The sequence below is a fragment of the Belonocnema kinseyi genome, chromosome 5 (genome assembly GCF_010883055.1).
Source record: "Belonocnema kinseyi isolate 2016_QV_RU_SX_M_011 chromosome 5, B_treatae_v1, whole genome shotgun sequence".
NCBI classification, from domain to species: domain Eukaryota; kingdom Metazoa; phylum Arthropoda; class Insecta; order Hymenoptera; family Cynipidae; genus Belonocnema; species Belonocnema kinseyi.
Window position 1 is genome coordinate 85,602,846 of NC_046661.1, and position 26,139 is coordinate 85,628,984.

The window sequence follows — 26,139 nt, forward strand, 5'->3', positions numbered from 1 at the left end:
AAAACAATTTGCATTAAAAAATCGTAATTAGTGCTAGAAGCTCGCACAATGCATTTTTTCAAATATGGATTTTTTTTAAACCCTATAAAACAGACATATGGGAATGATACTTGAAAAGCAATATTTTATTCGTATTCTATGACTAATTCTGACAAGAAATCTTGAGTTTCAACTCAGTTCATCTAATATTGTTTTGTCCTAACCTGTTTTGCCTCTCTTTTGTGTTTCTCTGTGTGTTGTCACGCCTGAGTGAACACCTATATAACCTTATTTGTTTTTAAAAAAATTGATTTATTTTTGTGTATTCGAAGAAATTTCCGAGCGATATGCATACAAATTTGAGAAAAAAGAAATTTCAATGTATTTTTAAACTATGGCCCTAATGATGCAACCTGATGCAACTAACCCGCTGAGAGTGCGGCCCTCAAGCTGTTTGTCACGCTTGACTAAACACACCCCCTCTTTTGGTCAGGCGGCTCTTCTCGTCACGAATCTGTTAAGGCCATCAGTCTTAAAAATATCGAAAATCGGGGTGTCTTATATCGGGAGTTGAGTGTGATGTAATTCTGATTAATAGTATCCAAATAACTATTGTTGTGTTTAGCTAAAATATTTTTTTTTTCGAATGTTCAGTCTTAGAGCAAAAATAAGACAAAATGTTAAGCTCATCATCGAAGGTCTAATCTCTAGTCTAGGGTGACTTATGTCCCTTCTTAAGCCCTTGCTTTTTCATCAAAAAATCTCATTGCGGATAATAATGTGCCGGATTTATCAGAAGGTCGAGTGCAACTCTCCAGAATCAATATCAACTTGATAAAATCTTCCATTTGTCACAAGCGCAAGATTATTTCCTTTTCATGTTACAACTTGAAAAAAATCGTTCCATCAACTGAAGATATATTAACCCCCCTCCCCCAACCCTCCAATTTGTTACGTAAATTTCAGCAGATGCCAATTTTTTGTGAATATAGTTTTTGATAACGAATTATAAATAATTATAAAATTTTTTTTTTAATTATACTTTTTATCAAGTTTAAATTATTTTAAATATTGACAACAATTTTTTATTTCCTTGGATTTGGGTTTTTTTAATTCATGATCATTAATTAAATATTTTAAGTTAATTTTTCTAATCGGTTAATCAATTGATTATTTATTCCTTAAAATATTTTAATTAAAATTTTTTAACTCTTAAAAAATTCTGAATAAGTTGTAAACTGACTCGAATTATTATTCAAATTCTAGATAATGTTTCAAAATTAACAAAATTGACTTAAAATCTTTAGATTTTCTTGACCTGATAATAGTCGACATTGTAAAATTACCAAGTCATCGAAATTCCCTAATTATGACATTTCCGAATCGAAAAAATTCAAATCTATACTTTGTCTTTAATTTTTTTTAATATTTTCAATTTTCTTATTATTTCTGAAATTGTTTTTAAACTTTAAAATATCGTTCGATAGGATTATCATTTCTCTTAAGATTTTTTTAATGCTTCAAAAGTAACATTTTCCCACAAATCGGGACAACTGCCAAATCCCGTCAATTACAATTCCCGCAAAATTTCTATGAAAGAGAAATTCCAAAAATTATAAAATGATGAAAATACATAAATCCCAAATTTGAAAATTCCCAAATAATAAAATTCCCGAACAGTTTATAATATTATTGAATATGAAAACTCCCTAATAATGAAATTCGTTATTTAGTCAATATTATGTAATTATTAAAAATACAATAATAAAATATTTAAATAATAATTTTAAAAAATTAAACTTTTAAAATTTTCTTAGATAAAAATATTTAATTATTTTATTTTAAAAAATAATAAATAATATTTACCAAACAACATAAATATAGGAGGAATACATTTTTCTCATTTTTTGAATTCAGGAATTTTCGTGTGTTGGGAATGTTGTTATTCGAGAATTTGCAAATATGATAATATTAATATATAAACTGTTCAGGAATTACATTGTTCGGAATTTTCCTTAATTGGGATTTTTATATTTCAACAATTCTATTATTACAGCAATTCTCTATTTCGAATATTTCCATTTTCGGGAATTTTATTTTTGCACGACGAAAAATCCCGGATAATAAAATTCTTCAATTATAAAATTTTCCAATAATAAAATTTCCAAATTATAAAATTCCCGAATTACAACATTCCTGAATAATAAAATTCTTTAATTATAAAATTTTCGAATTATGAAATTCCCGAATTACAACATTCCTGAAAAATAAATTTCCCAAATTGGAAAATGCGGGATAATAAAATTCCCGAATTACAATCTTCCCGAATAATAAAATTCTCGAATGATAAAATTCCCGAATAATAAAATACTTTAAATATAAAATTTCCGAAAAATAAAATTTCCGAATTATGAATTTCCCGAATTACAACATTCCTGAAAAATAAATTTCCCAAATTGGAAAATTCCGGGATAATAAAATTCCCGAATTATAAACTTCCTGAATTATAAAATTAGCGAATTATAAACTTCCCTGATTGTAGTATTACCGAATAAATAAGATTATAATTATAGTACTAAGGAATAATAAAATTTGCCGAATTATGAAAATCCTTAATTATAATATTTTCGAATTATATTATTGCTGAATTATAAACTTCCTGAATTATAAAATTATTCAATTATTAACTTCCCGAATAATAAAATTCCCCAATTGTAGTATTACCAAACAAATAAGATTTCTGAATTATAAAATTCCTGAATTATAATATTCCCGAATTATATTATTCCCGAATTATAAACTTCCCGAATAATACAATATTTAAATGATAGTATTCCCGAATAATAAAATTCCCTTATTATAAAATTCCCAAATTATAAAATTGTCGAATGATAAAATTCCCCAATTATAAAATTCACGAACAACTTATGGCATTACGGAATTGGAAATTTCCTGACAGTTTTTAATGTTACAAAATTTAAAAATTTACGAATAATAAAATTATTTTCCCTACAGAAAATTGCCGAATTATTAAATATCCAAACTAAAAATTTCCCGAATGTATTATAATTAAGACAATTGTTTTATCCACTTGAAAATTATTAAAGTTCTGACTTAGATTTTTTATTTAAATTAAAAAATGGCCTTTTCCAAGTCTTTCGGATTTTTTTCGAGACATTCCAATTTCTTTAAACCTGCGAGTTTGGAGAAATTACTATAAAATCTTTTACATACTTTGACGACAGTTTTAGAAATGTTTTAAAGTTTTTTTTTAATTCTTTAAATATTCTCTTTAAACTAAATTTGTCCAACTTTTCGAAAATTTAAAAAATATACCGTTTTTGTTTTTCATTTCTTAAAATCTTTTCAAATCTTAAATCATTTGTGAAATTGAATCTGAACATATAAATATCTCTCAAAATGATTCGCATTTTACTTAACATACAAAAAATGCTGAAAAATTAAAACACGTATTCTCTTGAAATAAAATTTTGTTTAAATTCATTTAAAATCTTCCTATGAATCTTAAAATAATATTTTTCGAATATTTTTTTCGAAATCTACAAAAATGTATGCAAAATTATCAAAATTGCCTTAGAATCTTCAAAATTTGTTTAACATTTTCTTTAATGTCTTGAAATCTGTTTAATATAAATGTATATTTGTATATTGTACATATTAAATGTTCAAAAATACATATTTTGTTACCAATTTTTTTATCTTGCAAATATAAAGAAATTGCTTTAAAATCTTTCAGATTCTATTTCTACTACTTCAACTAAAATGAAAATTTTCGTTTGAAAATTTGTTACATTCTGCTTCGAAATTTTCATAAATCATTTTAAGTGTATTGCAATATTTTCATTTACCTCTTAAAATCATTTTTCCAAATATTACTGTAGTTTTTTTGTCAATCATTAAGGCTAAAAAAATGTTACGTAATATTTCTCGACACCTCCCCCCTCCCGGCCCATAATATCCCCTGTTGCGGGTACCAAACCAAATTAGAATCATATTACAAAATAACATTTAATTATTTGAAAGTATAAAATATTGATTAAAAATGTATAATTCTATAGTTGGCTACACAACAAGAGATGTACTCTACAGATGGAATACCGCAAGACAAGTTGCAATTTCCAAAGACATGAAACTTTCCCAATTCGACCTCGTGGCAAATCCAACTGCAAATCAATCCACAGAACCTTCACTAGCGCAAAGTGAGTATTTAACTTAAAAAAAATTAAAAACGAATATTTCTTTTAAATACAAAAAAAAGTTTAGCTGCCTTAATCAAGTCATTCAAACCTCCCCCTCCTAAACTTTCCTCCCATACTTTCCCTACATTCCTCTACTTACCCTCCCCTCACTACCCCCTTCTCACCATCTTTCCACAACTTTGTCCTCCAGGACTTTCTTCACTTCTCGCTTTCGCAACTGACACTCCCTTTGCCGGTCCTTACTTCCCCTCCTCTGCTTACCCTCACTTTCAATTATTTTCACTACTTTTCTCACTTACACTTACTTTCTCTAGATCCCCTCCCTATTTTCTTCTAACATCCCCTAATTCCCTCCCCTATATATTTTCCATACTTTTTCCTTATTTCCTTTAATTCCCCTCAACCCATATTTTCCTTACTTCCCCTACTTACCGTCTCTTCACTTTCCCTCACTTCCCCTTTCCTAAACTTTCCCTCCCATACTTCCACAACATTCCCCTACTTATCCTCCCCTCATCTCCCCATTTGTACCACCTTCCTACAACTTTTTCCTTCAGTACTTTCCCCTCCCCTCGCTTTCTTAATTGACACTTTCTTTCCCCGGTCCCCACTTCCCCTCTTCTTCTCACCCTCATTTCCAATAATCTTCTCTACTTTCCTCACTCCCACTTAATTTCTTTACATGCCCTTCCTACTTTTTCCTATCTTCCCCTAATCCCTGCCCCTATATCTTTTCCATACTTTTCCTTAATTTTCTTTACTTCCCCTCAACCCATATTTCCCTTTCTTCCCCTACTTACCCTCTTTTCACTTTCCCTCACTTCCTTTTTCGAAGCAGCTTTCCGCAACTTTTTCTCCAGTACATTCCACTTTTCTTACTTTTCAACTGATACTCCCTTTCCCCGGTTCTCACTTCCTCTCCTCTGCTCGCCCTCATTTCCAATAATTTTCTCTACTTTCCTCACTTCCACTTACTTTCTCTACATCCTCTTCGTATTATCTCCTAACTTCCCCTAATCTCCTCCCCTATACCTTTTCCATACTTTTTCCTCATTTTCTTTACTTCCCCTCAGCCCATATTTCCCTTATTTCCCCTATGTACCCTCTCTACGCTTTCCCTCCTTTCTCCTTTCCTCGTTTCTTCTCATGCGCCTAATTTTCCCTTTCCTCAGTCTCCGTACTTCACCCTCTTTTCCTCCTTCATTTTGACCTACTTCCCATTCCATCATTTCCTTTTTTCAAGAACTTTTCTTTTTTTTGCCCGTTTCCAAAAAACTTCCCCTTTTTCTCCTTTTGCCTTTTTTTATGTGAAAGTAAAACTGAATTAATAGAATCCAGTAAGAAAATTTAACTATTTTTCCTTAAAAGTTCAATCTCTTTAATTGAAAAGTCCACTTTTATATATTTTTTTTTAAATCGAAATAGGGTCCGGATGCAACAAGGAGATGAGCGCTCAAAAACGCTAAAAAGTATTGTCCAAGTGTCTCGTGATATCCAAATTTGAGAGATGAAAAATTTTAATTTTCAAAAATACCGGTTTGTAGAAGACAAGACAAAACATTTTTATGTTTGAGGTTTTTTTCCCATTAAGATTTTTTATAATATAATTTCATAACTTAAATAAATTCTTCCCCAAATTCAATTATTTTTCAAGACATAAATCGTCATAACTCAGCCACATACTGTTAAAACTGTTTGAAATTTTGTATATATACGCACTATGCTCTAGTGATGTCTAAAAAATTAAAACACAAATTTAAATTGACTATTGTTTAATAATAATTAACTTTGAACTTTCATCGATACTTTTTGTCGGAAAAACTAAACAAATATGATTACCAACCGGTCTCAATTCGCGCAATTAATTATTAATAAACAACAGTCAATTAAAATGTTTATTTTCATTTTCAGGCATCACTACAGTATACTGCGTTTTTTTTTACCGAATTTCAAATAATTTCAATAATAATTAGCTGAGATATAACGATTTATGATTAAAAAGTAATTGATTGTAGGGAAAAATTTATTTCGCTTTTTAAATTTCATTATTAAAAATGTTCGTGAGGGGAAAAAATTTCAAATAGAAAAAAATTTTATCTAGACGTTCTCTAAATCCCCCTCTTTTTAAAAATTAAAATTTTTTATCATTGAAATTTGAACATCACGAGATACTTGGACAATACTTTTTAGCATTTTCGAGCGCTCGTCTCCTGATTGCATCCGGACCGTAATTCAATTAACCAAAAATATAACACTAGACTGTTCAATTAAAAAGAATTAACTTTCAACAAAAATAAGTTTGTCTTTCTTTTTGTAATCTATTAATTCAATTCGACTTGAAGCGGAAAAACGAAAAAGCGAGAAGCTTCTTGACAAATTATGCTTTAAAAAATAATTTTATTTTGAGAAATTTTTGTTAATTTTTCAATATTATTATTAAAAATATTTATCGGAAGAAAAATTTCAAACAAAAAGAAGTTCCTTCATATCACTATCCAAAAGCCAATATTTTTTCAACTTTAATTTTTCAATTTAAGATTTGTATATCACCCGATTCTTGAACAATAATTTTTCGTGTTTTCGAGAGCTCGCTTCCTTATTGCATCCGTACCATCATTCATCTCTTTTTATTAAAAAATTGACTATTTGGTAGAAAATTGAACTATTCTTTGTGAGAATTTGTTATTTTTTTTTGTTGATAATGAACTTCCTTAACTGAAGATGTAATCATTTTCGGTTCAAAATTTATCGACTTTTCTGAAAATTCGACTTTTTTGTTGTAAATCAATTTTTTAAGCTGCAAATTTAAATATTTCAAAGTTGATTTTTTTAGTTAAAAATTCAACCATATGATCAGAAAGTAACATAAATTTATTAGGTATTGTAAAAAATTCGGCTATTCTGCTTAAAATTTATTATTATTTTCGTATAAAATTAAATTATTTTGTAAAAACTTTATCTTTTTGACATGAAACTTCAAGAATTTTGTAGAAAATTCAACTATTTAGTAGAAAATGCAACTATTCTGTCGAAAATTTATCTTATTGGGTTAAAAATTCAATATTTTTCCGGAAAATTCAACTACTCAGTTGAGAATTCAACTATTTTTTAGAAAATTTATTTTTTTTACTTGACAATTCATCTATTTAACCGAAAATTCCACTGTTATGTAGAACATTTTTCTTTTTGGCTTAAACATTCAAGAGATCGTAGAAATTTCAGCTTTTTGGCATAAGAATTCAACTGTTTAGTAGACAGTTTAAATATTTGGTAGTAAATTAAACTATTTAGTAAAAAATTCAACTATTTTGTAGAAAATTCTACTTTTTTCTAGAAAATTTAACTGTTTAGTAGAAAATTCAACTATTTTGTAGAAGATTTATCTTTTCGAATTAGAGATTCAATAATTTTGTGGAAAATTTATCTATTCAGTAAAAAAATTATCATAATATTTGGTAGGAAATTATGCTATTTAGTAGAAAATTTAACTAATTTGTAGAACATTCAACTATTTTGTAGAAAATTCAACCATTTAATAGGAACTTCATCTATTTTGTAGAAAATTTATCTTTTTGGATTGAAAATTCAATAATTTTGTGAAAAATGAAAATATTTAGTAAAAAATTTAACTATTTTGTAGAAAATTCATACTTTTTATCTTGCAAATGCAACTATTCAGTAGAAAATTCAACTATTTTGTAGGACATACAACATTCAAGACTCAATAATTTTGTGGAAAATTTATCCAGTTAGTAAAAACTTTATCTTTTTGGCTTGCAAATTGAACTATTAAGTAGGAAATTCAATTATGTAATAGAAAATTCAACTATTTGGTACAAAAATTCAACTATTCAGTCGAAAATTCCACTATTTTGTAGAAAATTTATCTCTTTAGCTTAAAAAGTTAATTATTTCCTAGTAAATAGAACTATTTGGTTTAAAATTTAACTCTTTTGTAGAAAATTTATATTTTCAGCTTTTCAATTGAAGAATTTGCTAGAAAATTCAACTATTTTGTCAAAACTTACGTTTTTGTTGCAATTGCAACTATTTGGACTAAGATAATTAGCTATAAACATAGTTACTTTTTCACTCAATTTCGAAATATAGTTTAAAAGTCTTTTTTTAACTACAGTCAATAAATTGTATTGCTTTTGCAAAGATTTTTGCATTTTTTTTTAATTAACGGATAAAAAAATCTCACAAATTTTTTCGTTAAAAATAGTCTAGAGCCTTCAACTTTTGTCCGATTTTCAATCAGAAAGAAAAATTAATTAAAATGACGTAAATTCTGAAGAGCATCCAGCTTGAGACTTTTGTTGTTTGCACGTTGTTTCACAATTTTTTAAATAAACAAATTGCAGGGTTACAGAAGAAAATTAATCCTTTTTTTGGACCCACTTCTTTTACTTCCCCTCACTTCCCGCATTTCCCCTCTTGGGCATTACTTTCCCTCCCATCATTTCCCCTACTTCCCTACCTCTATATTCCCTCTAACTTCCCATAATTCCCCTTCCCCTTTCCCTACTTCTTACCCACTAATTTTACTGTAACTTTCCCTATCATAATTTCTCCTCACTTTCACTACTTTCCACCCCTCTCTTACTCCCACTTCCACACCCTTATTTTCCACTATATCCCTTACTTTTTGTCACTTTTACTCACTTCCCTTAGCCCCTCCCCCCAGGTTTCTCTCGCATTCATTTATTTTATTTCCATTATTTCCCCATTTTTACATTTCCTCCCTAATTTCCCCTAATTTCCCCTTGCTTCCTCTACTTTCCATTCACTAATTTCTGCTTTAATTACTCTCTTATAATTCCTTGTGACGTATCGTTCTCTCCCTACCCTCTCTTCCTCTCATTTCTTCACCCTCACAACCATTTCCCCTCTCCTCATTTCCCTTCGCTTTTCCTACTTCTCCTCCACAAATTTTTTCGTAACTTACCCTCTCATAATATCCTCTCACGTCTCCACTTCTAATTTCCCATTCCTTGGCCGACATTCCATCCTCTCATTTTCCCTTCCTTCCTCTACGTCCCGCGTTTCCCACCCTTCCCCTCCAGGTAAAAATGTACAACGGATGGACAGACGCATGGCCGAAACTATAAGGGTTTCTGGCTGGGGCTACTAAACTCAAATAATTCTCAAATTTTCAATTTCCCTTTTTTGTCTTTGCCTAACTCCAAAAAAAATGTAAATTACTCCCCTCGTTCTGGCAACGAGAGTCTCTACATCTCCTATCTGCACATCCATCCTACTCTCGTACCGGATATTACATTCCGGAGAACACCAACCTTACACATCGATAAATTTGCCATCTTGAGCGAGCAACGCTGTTATCCCTCCCACCCCTTTTCAGATAAGTACCACCTAATCACCTTGTTTCTCCAAAGCACTTTCGTCATGCGTGCAAAAAGCTCATCGACGTGGAAAATCCCTGATGTCGAATTTCCACCCCTAGATGCGAATTTACTGAGGTGGCTTCACTTCCGATTAGATTAATTCTAAACACAATACCTCTGAGTCAATGAGAAGGAGAATTCTAATCATAGATTCCTACCTTACCGACAATGAGGCCGCTTCATCGCACAAGTGGTTCGTGCCCGTGGTAAGTTTCTATTTCTAGAACATTATGAATGACATACTTAAGAATATTCTGGAAACTTAGCAGGGACACGAACCAATTACATTGTGAATTGTTCTCAATGTCGGTAAGGTAGGCATTTTTTATTAGGAATATCCTTACTCATATACTTCCGCAATTGTTTCCACATTTAAAATCTTTATTTAAAAATATCCAAGAATTTTTATTTTTGATGACATAATTTTTCCGAAACTTACTTAACTTTTACTTTTGAAATAGTTTAATATTCCTAATAAATATTTTTGGGAGTTTTATCTTTTATAGGTAATTTGAAACTTTGGAAATTTAAATTATTCAATAATTAAATTCTCAGTATACATACTTTCAATCCCCTATTCTTCATACTTCCCCTTTCCTCTTCTCTCCTCCCTTACTTTCCCACCCCGCATCTAAAATTTCGCTTCCCTCCCTTCCCGAATTTATTCGTGCACTTCCCCCACTCCTCACTTCCTAAATATTTCCCCCCACCTTTTCTGCCCATCTCTTCCCTGCTTACGCGCCCCTCATTTCCTGACTTTTATACTTCCAATTGAAAATGATTATTTTTTGTAATTTTTCTTGGTTGCCGAATAAAAATCTCTAACTATTATTTTTAATTTTCAAAAAAGGCTCTTTTGGACCCTCCTGATACTCATGCGCCTTTAATTTCCTATATTCTTCTTTTTCATTTACATTCAGCAGAGAGAATACTCATATAAATAAAAGGATAGTTCCCTCAATTTCAGAGGAGTACTCGATGCTGCTGGTATCATTCCATCTACAGAGGCATATGGGCAACTTTCTTATACAAGTCTACGGGCCCTGCGTTCTTCTAGTCGTGTTGTCATGGGTATCTTTTTGGCTCAACAGGGAAGCCACCGCTGATCGAGTTTCCCTTGGTAAGTTGATTCTTTTCTCCTTCAAGCAGAAAGCTCTTAAACACAACTTTGCTTGCAACGCACTATCTTCTTCACCAGAAAAGATGGAAAAGTCCAAATCAGATTTTAATTTTTATTTCTTTATGAAACTGAACTCCCCTACTTCCTTTCCTCTCACTTTACCCTTCACACCACCTTACCTAAATTTTCCTATTCTTCTTCCCCCGCTCATTGGCATCGCAGGCAACACTCTCCTTCTCCTAACTTCTTTTCCTCAGCCCCCACTTTCCATCCCATTCTCACACACGTTTATAATCATTTGACTTACTTTCGCTCACTTAAGCTTAGTTCTCGTACTCCCCCCGCCTAATTTCCCATACCTCCCCTCCCATAATTTCCCTACTTACGATATTTCCAATTAATTTTCCTAATCCTCCACGCATCATTTCTTCTCATTTCCCTAACTTCCTCTCGCCCCTAGTGCTCCTCATTTTCTTCATGTTCCCTCTCACTCATTTCCCATCACTTCCCCTACTTTCCCTTATCCTGTTTCTCCTTACTTCCATTACTTCCCATCCACCCATTTTCCCTTACTTCCCTTAATTCACCTCCCCTCATGTTCCTTCACTTTTTTCACTTTCCCTCCCCTCATTTCCCCTCACTTCTTAACCTTCGAAGCAAGTACGACAGATGGGTCGAAACTATAAGGGTTTGTATTCGGGGCTATGGAATCCTAAAAAATGCCCTCACCAAAAATCTCAAGTGTTAATTTTTTAGACTTTCACGGTAAAAAAAGGGTATTGTAGACTATTCACACATTAGGCTGTTCAAATCTTCCTGACCTACTCTATTCTATTCTGTCCCATCCGATCATCTCTTAACACCACCTCCCTTACACCTCCTTCTCATACAACTTCTCCTACTTTCACTCTCTAACAAACTTTCCATCTCCTTGGCTGCCTCCCATCTCCCACTTCTCTCACTTCCCTTCAGTTCCCCTACTTCTCCACCCTACTTCCTATCCAATTTCCTAAACTCGGTTATTTGCGCTCCCCCACGCCCTGTTCCACTACTCCCCTCTCATACTTAGATAGGATCATCTGCCCCACTTCATCCTACTCCACTCTCCCCGATTCACCCTCCCCACCCTACTCCCCTGGAATAAATTACAATTTTCTTCCTCTAACCATTTCTCTCAAATATTTCCCCACCCCGTCTACGTCCTGTTATACTTCCCCTCTTCCAACTACCCTCCCAGGAAAAAAATAGAAGTGATCAGCAATAGTTACATGAGACCGTCTCTGTATTAGATTGTTATTATTATCTATATTTTAAAATAAACAAAGAGCAAAAACGAGACATTTTTTATTATTATATTTTATCTTCAAATAAATAACTAAATTAATCCCATTCTTAATCAAAATGAATATCGAAGGATATAAATAATGTAAATAATTAACAGGATATTTTATTGAATCTTTATAAACAAATTATATTAACAAAATATGAACATCGTGGAAATTTTGGTTTCAAAGTATATTTGAAAGTTGAAATTTCTTGATTTTCTCGACATGATCATATTTTATAATGAAAATTTGTAGCCTGATATAATTTTGTTTATTTTTTATACAAATATCTATCCAAATTTGTCACGCGATATTTATTGTTAATTTTATAAACAAATGCATAGTTTGGTCATTTGTAGGGAAAAAGTAGCCTGTTTGGTGAATACTTCTCATTCGATTTTATTTGTTTATTTTATAAACAAATGCATATGTTGGTCATTTATAGACAACTTGGAAGTTAATTATTCTAGAATATCACAAAACATTTCCAGTGATATCATTTGAAGGCAATAATAAAAAAAGATTACTTTCTGTCTACAAAAGGCTAAATATTATGCATTTGTTTATAGAATAAGTAAATAATATCGAATAACAAATCCTCATCACTAAACATTGCTACTAATATCATTTTAACGCGATAAGAAAGAAAAACGATTACTTTCTGTCAATAAATGGACAAACTAAGAATTTGTTTTTAAAATAGACAAATAATATCGAATGACAATTATTCATAACTAAACACCATCACTTGTATAATTTGAAGGCTTTAAAGAAGAAAAATAATTACTTTCTGACCATAAATTGCCTAACTATGCATTTGTTTACAAATTTTGTTTATAAAATAAACAAATAATGTCGAAATACCAATCTTTATTACGAATCATCACCACTTATATGAGATAAAGGTACTAAGAAAAAAAAGGATTACTTTGTGCAAAGAAATTCCTGAACTCTGGATTTGTTTATATAATTTATTTATAAAATAAACCATTCATACCAGACAACAAATTTTCATGAGCACTTATGATCGTTTTGATCTAATTAAGCAATTTCAACTTACAAGCATACCTTGTAAGCAAAATTTCCACGATGTTGATATTTTATTAATATGATTTGTTTAAAACAATTGGATTCGATATCCTGTTAATTATTTATATTCTTTAGATACATCAACATTCATTTTCATTGAGAATGGGATTAATTAAGTTATTTATTCAAAGATAAAAAAAAACATTAAAAAATGTCTCATTTTCGCTTTTTGTTAATTTATATAACAAATATATATTTAAATTTGTTAAAAAATCTAATCCATAGGCCCTGTCATACAACTATTGGTGATCACTTCTAACAACAATTTTGGTGGGGCGTGGATAAGATAAACTAAAAAATTTTATCTCTCTATAGCTACCGGGAAAATTCTTCAACCCCTAAATCTAAAACATCTCGAAACTTTTCATTTGCAATTATTTAGAACTGAAATCTACAAAATTCGTACTTAAGATTGTAGGAAAACACTTGGAAAGTATTTTACATTTTTTATTTTTTTTTATTTTTAAGACTCAGTCGTTTTAAACGGAATTAGATAGAATCGGGTAGGGTCGTATAGGATAGTATCGATTAGAAACCGATAGGACCGCATAGAAACGGATAATATTGGATAGGACCAATTAGAATCGAATAGAATCAGATAATTAGATAGGATTCGATAAGATGAGGTCGGATCAGATCTGATAGGACAGGATATGATAGTTTCGGCTAGAATCAGATAGGACCAGAAAACTTTTCCAGGTTTTCAAGGTCAAGCAATCAAGTTTTTACCGGTGTAGTTTTTTTTTTAATCGAATAATCAAATAACTGTTTGCTATACACGTAAAAGATTAAATATTTCATTTTTTATTGGTCAACAATTTCTAAAGAAAGCAGAATCATAAAGTTAGAAAATTCTTAATTTTTTGTGATCATACTTCGTCTTTGTGAAACCCTCAGGAACATTTTAAAATCTTTGTAAATTCTTTGAAATCCTTTACATTTTTTAAATCTGTGTGGACTCGTTGCAACCTTTTAAAGTACTATTTAAAATCTTGAAATTTCTGTGAAACCTTTAAAAAAATTGTAAAATATCCGAAATCTTTGTAAAAAATTTTGAAATTTTTTTAAAATTTGTGATTTAAATTCTTTGAAATCTTTGTGAAATTTTTTATAATCTTCCTGAAATTTTTTTGATTCTTGTGAAATCTGTCTTTAAACTTTTTTTGTGAAAACTCTTATGTCCGTTTGAAATCATTTAAATCTTTCGAAATCTTCTAAAATTTCTTTAAACCTTTTGTGAGTTGTTTAAAACCTTTAAAATAGTCTGCAATCTTTTACATATTTTGACATTTTTTAAATTCTTGAAATCTTTTGAAGTCTTTATAAATTCTTTGAAATACTTGTGAAATCGTTTCTAAATCTTTTCTATTCTTTTAAAATCACTGGAATATTTGAAACCTTTTTGAAATATTTTGAAATTTTCGGAAAAAATCTGAACTCATTTAAAATCTTTGAAATGTTTTGTACTTTGGTATATTTTGCCCTTTTTGTTATCTTTAAAATTCTTGAATTCTTTTGAAATCCTTATGGATTCTATTAAATATTTGTGAAATTTATTCGTTTGAAATCATATCAATATTGGAAATCGTTATGAAATCTTTTTAAATTTTCCAAAAATTTTGAAATTATTTAAAAGCTTTTAGATGTTTTGAAATCTTTGAAATTTTTGTATTCTTTTGACATCATTATGAAATTTTAATAAAATCTTTCTAAAATCTTTGAAGCTTTTCGTAGCAAATCTTTGTGAAATCTTTTTTAATTTTTGTCAAATTTTTTTAATCTGGTGTAATATAACCCTTTTTGAAAACTTCGAATTTGAAATCTTTATGACATTTTTTATGAAATCTTTTAAATATCCTTGAAATACTTTGTATTCATTGTACATCAGTAAAATATTTGAAATCTTGTGCAATTTTTGTAAAATCTTTGACATCCTTCAAATCTTTGTAAAATGTTGTGAAATATTTGTGAAATTTTTTGAAAACTGAACTCTTTTGAAATCTCCTAAGCAAATTCGAAATCGTTTAAAATCTTTCAAATGATTAAAAAAAATCGAAATCTGATGCACTGAATCCTTTTTGCAATCTTTGAATTTGAAATTTATTTAAACCTTTTGAAATCGTTTATAATCTTTTAAATATTTAAACTTCTTTAAATCTTTTAAAAATTCTTATGAATTCTTTAAAATACTTGTGAAATCGTTCTAAAATCTTTTGTATTCATTTAAAATTATTAAAATCTTCATGAAATTTTTATGAAAAATTTTTAATATTTATGACAACTTTTGTATTTATTTGAAATAATTAAAACAATTTAAATCCCTTCAAATTTTTGAAAAATCTTTTAAATCATTGAAATGTTTTGAAACAATTTTGAAATCTTTGAAATATTTTTGAAATCTTTTGTGTTCGTTTGAAAACATTCAAATCTGTTTGAAATCTCAAATTTAATTAAACCTTTTAAAATTGTTTAAAATCTTTAAAAACTTTGAAATTCTTGAAATCTTTTGAATTCTTCGAAATATTTGTCAAAATTTGTTTAAATCTTTTGAGCTCATCTAAAACCATTAAAATATTTGAAATCTTTGCAGAATATTTTCAAATCTTCTAAAATATTTTTAAATCGTTTAAAATCTTAGAAATGTTTTACAATCTTTGACATCTAGTGTGATGAACCCTTTTTAAAATCTTTTAATTTGAAATCTTTATAAAATTTTTGTGAAATCTTTGAAATATTTGTGGGGCATTTTGTATTAATTTGAAATAATTAAAATATTTAAAATCTTTTAGAATTTTTGTAATATCTTTGAAATCATCAAAAACAATGTCAATCTTTGTCAAATGTTTTGAAATATTAGTGAAATGCTCGAAATCTTTGAAATCTTCTAAGCAAATGTGAAATCGTTTAAAATCTGTCAAATATCTTATGAAAGTTTAAAAATCTTTGTTAAATATTCGAAATCTTTGTGAAATCTTTGAAATCTTGTCTATACGCCTTAATCAAATCCTTGATTCCTTTTTAAGTCTTTAAAATCCGTGAACTCTTTTTAAAATATTCAAAATCCTTTTAAATATTATAAAAGCTTTGAAATATTTTAAAATATTTAAAAATATTTAAAATTATTTTTCAACTTTTAAAAATCTGGTGTATAGTCAAAAACCAAGTGGTTCTCATGTTGAACTCCAGGAGATTTCCAGGTTTTTAAGTTTTAAGCAAAAATCAAGAAAAATTCCAAGTTTTCAAAGTTTTCAAGGTCGCTGGACACCCTGGGATAGGATTGGATATTATTAGATAGGATCGTATCGTATTAGATATCACCGAATAGGTCGGGATAGAATCGGATCGGATCAGATAGAATCAAATCGGATAGAATGTGATACAATCGGGTAGGATAGGATCGGACTTTATCAGATAGGACCTGGTAGAATCGGATAGGATCAGATGAAATCGCATAGGATTTTATAGGATCGGATAGACTCAGATAGGACCGTGTAGAATCGGATACGAACATATTGGATATTATCAGGTAGTGTCAGATAGGGCTGGATAGAATCGGATAAAATCCGATGAAATCGCATAGGATTTTATAGGATCAGATAGACTCAGATAGGACCGGGTAAAATCGGATACGAATATATTTGATATTATCAGGTAGTGTCAGATAGGACTGGATAGAATCGGATAGGGCCAGATGAAATCGCATAGGATTTTATAGGATCGGATAGATTCAGATAGGACCGTGTAGAATCGGATACAAACATATTGGATATTATCAGGTAGTGTCAGATAGGGCTGGATAGAATCGATAGGACCAGATGAAATCGCATAGGATTTTATAGGATCGGATAGACTCAGATAGGTCCGTGTAGAATCGGATACGAACATATTGGATATTATCAGGTAGTGTCAGATAGGGCTGGATAGAATCGATAGGACCAGATGAAATCGCAGAGGATTTTATAGGATCGGATAGACTCCGATAGGACCGGGTAAAATCGGATACGAACATATTTGATATTATCAGGTAGTGTCAGATAGGACTGGATAGAATCGGATAGGACCAGATGAAATCGCATAGGATTTTATAGGATCAGATAGGCTCAGATAGGACCGGGTAAAATCGGATACGAATATATTTGATATTATCAGGTAGTGCCAGATAGGACTGGATAGAATCGGATAGGGCCAGATGAAATCGCATAGGATTTTATAGGATCGGATAGACTCAGATAGGACCGGGTAAAATCGGATACAAACATATTGGATATTATCAGGTAGTGTCAGATAGGGCTGGATAGAATCGATAGGACCAGATGAAATCGCAGAGGATTTTATAGGATCGGATAGACTCAGATAGGACCGGGTAAAATCGGATACGAAAATATTTGATATTATCAGGTAGTGTCAGATAGGACTGGATAGAATCGGATAGGACCAGATGAAATCGCATAGGATTTTATAGGATCGGATAGACTCAGATAGGACCGGGTAAAATCGGATACGAACATATTTGATATTATCAGATAGTGCCAGATAGGACTGTATAGAATCGGATAGGACCAGATGAAATCGCATAGGATTTTATAGGATCGGATAGACTCAGATAGGACCGTGTAGAATCGGATACGAACATATTGGATATTATCAGGTAGTGTCAGATAGGGCTGGATAGAATCGGGTAGAATCAGATGAAATCGCATAGGATTTTATAGGATCGGATAGACTCAGATAGGACCGGGTAAAATCGGATACGAACATATTTGATATTATCAGGTAGTGTCAGATAGGACTGGATAGAATCGGATAGGACCAGATGAAATCGCATAGGAATTGATAGGATCGGGTAGGCTCAGATAGTACCGGGTACAATCGGGTAAGAACAGATTGGATATTATAGGGTGGTATCAGATATGACTGTATAGAAGCGGATAGGATCGAATCGGAACGAGTAGGATCAGATAGGACCGAGTAGAATCGGTACGATCAGGTGAAATCGGATAGGATTTGATAAAATCCGATCTGGTCGGGTAGGATCAGATAGGACCAGATAGGAACGGGTAAAATTAGATAGGATAGGATATTCCCAAAAATTTATTAAGTTATTTTCTCTATTTCCAGGTATTACGACCGTTTTGACAATGACTTTTTTGGGACTCGAGGCGAGAACAGATCTGCCAAAAGTGCCATATCCGACCGCCCTGGATTTTTTCGTTTTCCTCTCTTTCGGTTTCATCTTTGCGACCATCATTCAATTCGCCGTGGTGCATTATTTCACAAAATATGGCTCAGGGGAATGCTATTTCAGTTCTGATTTCAGCGACACCGATAGTTCGAGTGACGAAGAAATCATGCGACGACCTCGTAGAAAAGATACGGTAAACAATAAGAATAAGGGAGTTCATCAGTTTTATTTTAGCCCTTCTAAAATTATTTATTGCTTGGAGTTTTTTTAATCCTTTCAAATTCTTATGAATTCAGTGAATTCCTATAAATTCGCTGAATATAAGGAATTCCCTCAGTGACATGAATTGCTTAAAATCGTATGATTCCCTCGTTTCCGAGATTTTTTTTATTTCGTGAACTTCAATATAATAAAAAATATTGAGAGGAATTTAGAAAAAATCGAAGGAATTCACGTGATACAGAGAATTCACAGAATTCAGAGAATTCAGAAAATTCAGTGAATTTAGGGAATTCAAATAATACCTTAGGGAATCCAGAAATACCTAAAACATATTTTTTTAAGTGTTTTTTAATTGTTAAAAAATTGTTTAAAAGACGGTGTCACGGTTGTCACAAAATCTACAGTTGGTAACAGTCAAAGTAACGTTACATGTATATTAGACTTTTGGAATTCAGAAAAAAAATTTTTTTAAAAGTACAGCAACGTTTTTAGAACGTTCCCAGATGACAAATATCTTTCGTAGAATATTATTTTTTTTATTTAATAATGTATTTTTTTATTTGAACATTCAACTCTTTGGTTGAGAACTCCTTAATTTTATTTAAAAATTCGTCTTTTTTGGTGGTTAATTAATCTTTTTCTTTGAAAATTCTTCTTTTTCAGTTGAACATTCAACTTTTTGGTTCAAAATTCTTGAATCTTGTTAAAAATTCTTCTTTTGGTAGTAAATTAACCTTTTTGTTTAAAATTTTAACTTTTTGTTTGAGAACTCCTGAATTTTACTAAAATTCGTCTTTTTGTTGGTAAATTCATGTTTTATTTAAAAATCTAACAAGTAGGTTTTAAAGTTGAACTACTTTCTTAAAAATTCAACTTTTTGATAGACAATTCTTGAATTTTATTTTAAATTCGTCTTTTTTTTAGTAAATTAATCTTTTTGTTTAAAAAAGTATCTTTTTTAGCTGAAAATTCAAATTTTTCTTTGAAAATTCTGGAATTTTTTTTAAACTATTTTTTTTCGGTTCAAAATTAATGTTCTTGTTTAAAAATTTATTTTTTGCGTTAAAAGATAATAACTAGGTTTTAAAGTTGAACTACTTTCTAAAAATTGATATAAAAATTTTTCTTTCTCTAAAATTCAACTTTTTGGTTAAGAACTCCTGAATTTTATGGAAAATTCGTCGTCTTTGGTAGTAAATTAATCTTTTTGCTTAAAAACTCATCTTTTTTAGTTTAAAATTCAACTTTTTGATTAAGAATTCTTGAATTTTTATTGAAAATTTTTTTTTGTTATTATATTAGTCTTTTTGTTCAAAAATTTATCTTTTTGATTGAAAATTCTTGAATTTTGTTAAAAATTCTTTTTTTCGGTTCAAAATGAATCTTTTTGTTCAAAAATTCATCTTTTTGGTTAAAAATTTGAAAAAAAGATTTTATTGTTAAGTTGATTTCTTAAAAATGCATTTTTTTGTTGGCGATTCAAAACATTAGTTTAAAAAATTATCACTTTGGTTGGAAATTGAATTGTCTTGTTAAATTTTTTTCGTTGAAAAATAACTTTGGTAATTGAAAATGGACTTATTCCATTTTTTGGTTAAAAATGGTTCTTCTTAAAGTAAAAGTTCAACTTTTTGTTAAAATTGAACTATTTTGTTCAAATTCGTTTTTTTTGTTGTTGTTTTTTTTATTAATCTACCTTAGTTGAGCATTTAATTTTTAGGTTAAAAATTCTTATATTTTATTGGAAAGTTGTGCTTGTTTGTATAAAGTTAACATTTATTAAAATTGATTTCTTTTATTTATGATTATTTTAAAACAAATTCAATGAACAAATGAATTATTCGGACATTTGTCGGCAGAAAAATTCAGTTTTTTCGATGCCAGTCTTTTCAGTTAGGAACTTTATGACCATTTCAGCGACATTCATAATTTTTTTATCAATTTTATGATTTTTTAAAACATATTTCATAAACAAATGCATTATTCAGGCATTTGTTGAAAGAAAAATTAGTTTTTTTCTATATCAACTTTTTTAATTAGGAAGTTCATAATAACTTCAGCAAAATTCATAATTTTTTGATATGTTTTATGATTTTTTCTAACATATTTAATAAACAAATGCATTAATCAGGCATTTGTCGAAAGAAAAATTCCCCTTTTTCTATGTCAACTTTTTTAATTGGGAACTCCATGATAACTTCAACAAAATTCATAATTTTTTAAATAATTTTATGATTTTTTAAAGCAAATTTAATAAACAAATGCATTATTCGGGCACCTGTGACCGGAAAAATTCTTTTTTTTCGATGTCTGTCTTTTTAATTAAGAACTTCATGATAATTTCAGAAAAATTGATAATTTTTTGATAAATTTTAAATATATTTTTTGAACAAATTTAATAAACAAATGCATTATTCAGGCATCTGTCCATGAAAAAAGTTTTTTTTTCGATGTCAGTCTTTTTCGTTAGGAACATAATGAAAATTTTCTTACCAATCATACTTAGTTGATAAATTCTATGATGTTTTAAACAAATTTAATAAAGATATGCATTCTTTGGGTATTTGTCGATGAAAAGTTTTTTTCAGGCTCAAAAACTCTCTTAGAAATCTTATCAGCTTTTTTCACATTTGTTTGGCCAAATCGGTCAATATTTATGGGCTGTACGTTATTTTGAACCAAAAAAGTAATTTTTCCCCACTGTGCGTCACGTAGACAATATAGGGAAATTGTCAACTTGACTCGCTATAAACAAAACAAAAATCAGTATAAATTTAAAATCGGGGTTTACCTACATGCTACAAAATGAAATTTTAACCAAAATATTGAATTTTTGACTAAAAAAATGAATTTCTAACCGAAAAAATGAATTTTCATCAAAAAAATTAATTTTATACCAAAAAAGGACGAATTTTCAGCCAAAAAGACGAAGTTTCTACCATGAAAATTAATTTTGTACACAGAATTTTTTCACAAAAGACATTAATTTTCGACAACAAAAAGACGAATTTCAACCAAAAAAATGAACTTTCAACCACAAACATTAATTTTCTACAAAATACATGGATTTTTAACCAAATAGTTGAATTATTAAATGAAAAAAGATTAATATTCAGCAAAAAAATGCATAAGTTAATTTTTAGTTATGGAAATTATTTTCAACCAACAAACCAAGAATTTAAAAAATAAAAAATAAAAAAAAATGTATTCAAAAAGTGAATCTTCCACGAAATAGTGGATTTTCAACCAAAGAAATACATTTTTAATCAAGACTATTAATGTTTAAAAAAAGACGCATTTTCAGCTAAATATTGATATGAATTTTAGAGCAAAATATGTGAATTTTCCAATTTTAATTTTAAATCGATCATAAAATAGTTGAACCTTCAGTTTAAAAAATGTTTTCAATCAAGCAAAACGAATTTTTAAAAAAATAAATCAATTTTCTACCAAAGAAACACATTTTTAACAAAAATGATGAATCTTTCGCCCCAGAAAATGAATTTTTAACGACGAAAATTAATGTTCTACCAAAAAAATTAATCTTGGGGAAAATAGATCAATTTTTGACCAAATAGTTGAATTTTCAACTATAAAATATCAATTTTCGATCCAATGTCGAATAATTAAATTAACGTTAAAAAAATTAATTATATTGTATATTCCACCAAATATTGTAACTGAAGAGATTAATTTTCTGCCAAAAACCAATAATTTTAACAAAATACTAGAATGTTCAGCTAAAAAAGATAATTGTTAAACTAAAAATGTAAAAGTTAAATTTTCAATTCGAAACTCAAAAAACGAATTTTTAACATAATAGTTAAATTTTTAACCAACAAGATTATTCTTCTTCTAAGAAATACGAATTTTCCTAAAAATACCTCAATTTTCAACGGAAAAAAAGTAAATTTTAAACAAAGAATGGAAGTTTTTTCTCTATATTTCTATTTTTATAAATTTATACAGTTTTGATATGTGCATATTTTATGTTAGATTTATCCTCATTTTATTATTCAAAATTCTAAATTTATCGTAAAATTTATTTTTAAAATAGTGGGCTTTTTATCACTTCCGATTCCGGTTTAATCGTAGCTAATCAAACCAGTGGGAAATTGTGACATAACTCTACCTAGAGGATCTCTACGTGCTAAAAAAAAACACTTGAAAAACACAGGCATGCATGATGCACAAATGCAGGGACGCGCGCATGCGCGTGTCTCCCTACCAGCCTTGGACAGCCAATGAGCGCCGCTTGATAAAATGACCCCACAACTCGCGGTAGAGGTGGGGGCCCCTCCAGCCTTGAAATAAACAAATTTTTACGTTTCGCGGACCTTGGAATAATCAAGAGTTCACTCTAATTAACAATGGTCTAGTTTGATTTGAATTTCTTAATTAATTTCAGACACGTCAAAGGTCATCTGTGGATTCATCACAACGAAGTCGAAGTAGTCGAAACTTTACAAAGAATGAAGAAGGTGTCATCGAAGTGATACCACTTTCCGCATTGCCAGAACCGGAAATCAAATCTGATAGTGGACAGTGGACATCATGCGTTCCTTGTAGTCCACCCCCTCGACAACAACCACCCCCAAAACCAAGACCCACCCACCGGCGACACAGAAGAGTTCCCAGATATAATTCTGTTTCGAAAATCGATCGTGTCAGCAGAGTCGTTTTTCCTCTCTTGTTCCTCACTATCAACGTCTTCTATTGGTACGCCTACTTGTCCAGGAGTGAACGTATTTCCTACACTAGTGCGTGAAAAAAAAATTAACAGGAAAAAAGAATTAAGGATTATTTTCAGGAATTTCGCTTTTAGTCAACCAGGGAGGAGAAATCCGTCTGCGTAGCCGACCAATTTTTGCAAAACCTTGTACAGACTTTTTTAATAAATGGAGAATATGTTCATTTCATCTGGGAAAAATGTTGGCATATTTAATGATTAGGAGACAAAAAAAACGAGGTGCATGAAGATTCTCCCAATCCTATTTTCCCTAATATTATTTGGCAGAATATTATTTGACTATCACTATTATGCATCATTTTTATTTTACAGAATCACTCTTTTGAATAATTTTTATTTTACAGATTTTTCATTTTACATAATAATAATCTGTCGTACAGACCCATTCGAATAATCAAATCCAAGAAATATTGTTACGGTCATAACAGTGGATGAAAATTATAAAGTAACAAAAAGGAAACCCTTTCAACTCCACCGGGATTTGAACCCAGGACCTTTCGTTTGCCGAAGCAGTCTTTGGGCAAGCGAGAGGTACTGGGCTCGAATCCCAGTGAAGTTGAAAAAAATTAAAAGCTATTCCTCTTTTCACAAAAACTTTTAATAAATGTATCATTTTTTTACCGAATTGCCATTTATCACCGCTTTAATTATTCCAAAGGAATACTATTTTTAAATTTTTGAACAATAATAATAAATAAACTTATGAACAAAATATATGTTCATAAAATAAAAATATTTTTCAATCGTCTGGTTAATAACCAATTTTTTAATTGTTTAAATTAATAAATTTGCCTGTATAATAAAATATCCGACAGTAAATTGCCGAATGTTAAAATATCCAAACTAGAAAATTCCTGAATTTAAATAATTTAGTTATTCATTTATTTAATTAATTCAATTATTACTATTAGGTTTTTTAAATAAAAAAAATTGATTGTTGATCAGGGAGGCTCAAAAATGCCTTTTTTATTGGGCTACGATCCCCACGATTTCATTTCAAATCCGAAAAAAGAAATTGCCAAATTTTTATTTTTTTTATTTTTTTATTTCAACAGGTGCCAGTTGTGACTTGTAGTTTTCTATGTAAAATGCATGGAGAAAAATCACTTTTTTGAGTTTTTGAAATAATTTTTTAGAGTTTGAAAAAATGTGACGGGAAATTTATTAAAATATTTTCATTTGGAATTTTTTTTAAATAAAAATTATAAATTATGGGTCAGGTGGAATATTGATCAATATTGGTTCATTAACTTTCAATTATGTAAACAAATTTCATTTGTTTAAAAAGTTTTTTTTGGTGATAATAATTATTATAAAAAAAGTAAAAATAAATAAATAATCAAACACCGTTATTAAGTATTCCACTGAAGAAATATTAATAATTTGTAATAAAAAATGTATTTCAAAAAATTCCATTTGTTTAAACAATTAAAATTAATAAACCAATGTTAATCAATATTCCACTAGACTGATAGTAAGAATTTTTAGGAGAAAAAAAGAATTTTCAAAAAAAAATTATTTAAACTAATTCCCCACTTGTTTAAATAATAACAAATTAATTAACCAATGCTAATAAATATTCCACTAGGCCAACATTAATATTTTTAAGGAAAAAAAAGACGAGAATACAGTTTTAAGGGTAGTTTTCGGGTAGTCGTAGGGGTGTCAAACCTATGTGTATGATACATAAAATTTGCGTTTTATAATGGTCTACAAGCTCCCATACTTTCCCGTCACATTTTTTTCAAACCCAAACAAAAAAATAGAAAATTAGTCGGAAATTTTCCAATTCGTAAATTTTATTATTCGAAAATTTTCCAGTTCGGGAATTTTCGGTCCTCCCACTTTGGGTGGTTTGCCGTATTGGGAATTTCATGATTCGGGAATTTTACAACCTATGGAGTTTTATTTTTCGAAATTTTGCAGTCATCGGATTGTTCACAACATTTTATAATTAGCGAATTTTACCGTCGGAAAATTTTTTTTTTCGTAGTTTTCAGTCAACCCAAAATAAAATTCACACCATAAGATTTTCGAGTAATAAAATTCCCGATTAATAAAATTCCCTAACTGAAAATTCCTGAGCAGTTTATAATATCAACGAATAACAAAATTTCCTAAATTTGATAATTCCCGAATAATACAATTTCCGACAGAAAATTGTCGAATTAGAAAATATTCGAACAAGAATATTCCAGAATTTGAACAATGAATTTTTTTATTTATCAAATAATTTAAATTATTGAAATTAAATTTTTTTCTTAATTAATGGTTCTTTGTCGGGAATTTTATAATTCGACCATTTTTTATCGGGCATTTTCAAATTCGGCAACACTGTAATCTGTCGGGGATTTTATTATTCGGGAACTTTCCAATCTGGGAATTTTACAATGTCCAGATTTTTAAGCCGTTCCATTATTTAAGAATTTTATAATTCGGGAACTTTACATTGTTGGAAATTTTATTATTCGGCAGGTTTGCAATCTCGGGAATTTTTTAGTGTAGAAAACTTTATTTTTCGGCATTTTTCAGTCATCCCATTATTTAGAAATTTTATAATTCGAGAATTTTACAGTGTCGGGAAATTTATTATTTGGTAATTTTCCAACTCGGTGAGATATTATAAACTGTTCAAGAATTTTATTATTCGAAAATTTTACAATTCGGAAATTTCATTATTCGAAAATTTTATTATCCAGGAATTTTATTATTCAAGAACACTCCAAATTCGGGAATTTTACAGTGTCATGAATTTTATTCGTCGGGAATTCGACAGCGTCGGGAACTATATTATTCAGGAATTTTGCAATCTCAGGAATTTTTCAGTGAAGGGAATTTTATTTTTCG

The 26,139-nt window shown here is 29.6% G+C and overlaps 1 protein-coding gene across 1 annotated transcript in view; it reads left to right on the forward strand.

The window, feature by feature from the left end:
- The window catches only part of LOC117173762 (gamma-aminobutyric acid receptor alpha-like), a 201,895-nt gene extending 178,513 nt beyond the window's left edge, over window positions 1-23,382 (forward strand). The window contains exons 3-6 of the mRNA XM_033362401.1: window positions 4,059-4,199; window positions 10,572-10,724; window positions 18,257-18,513; window positions 22,951-23,382. Of these exons, the coding sequence (XP_033218292.1) occupies window positions 4,059-4,199; window positions 10,572-10,724; window positions 18,257-18,513; window positions 22,951-23,310 (911 nt within the window). The 3' untranslated portion in view covers window positions 23,311-23,382. The remainder of the gene's footprint in view (window positions 1-4,058; window positions 4,200-10,571; window positions 10,725-18,256; window positions 18,514-22,950) is intronic.
- The last annotated feature ends 2,757 nt before the right edge of the window (window positions 23,383-26,139 follow it).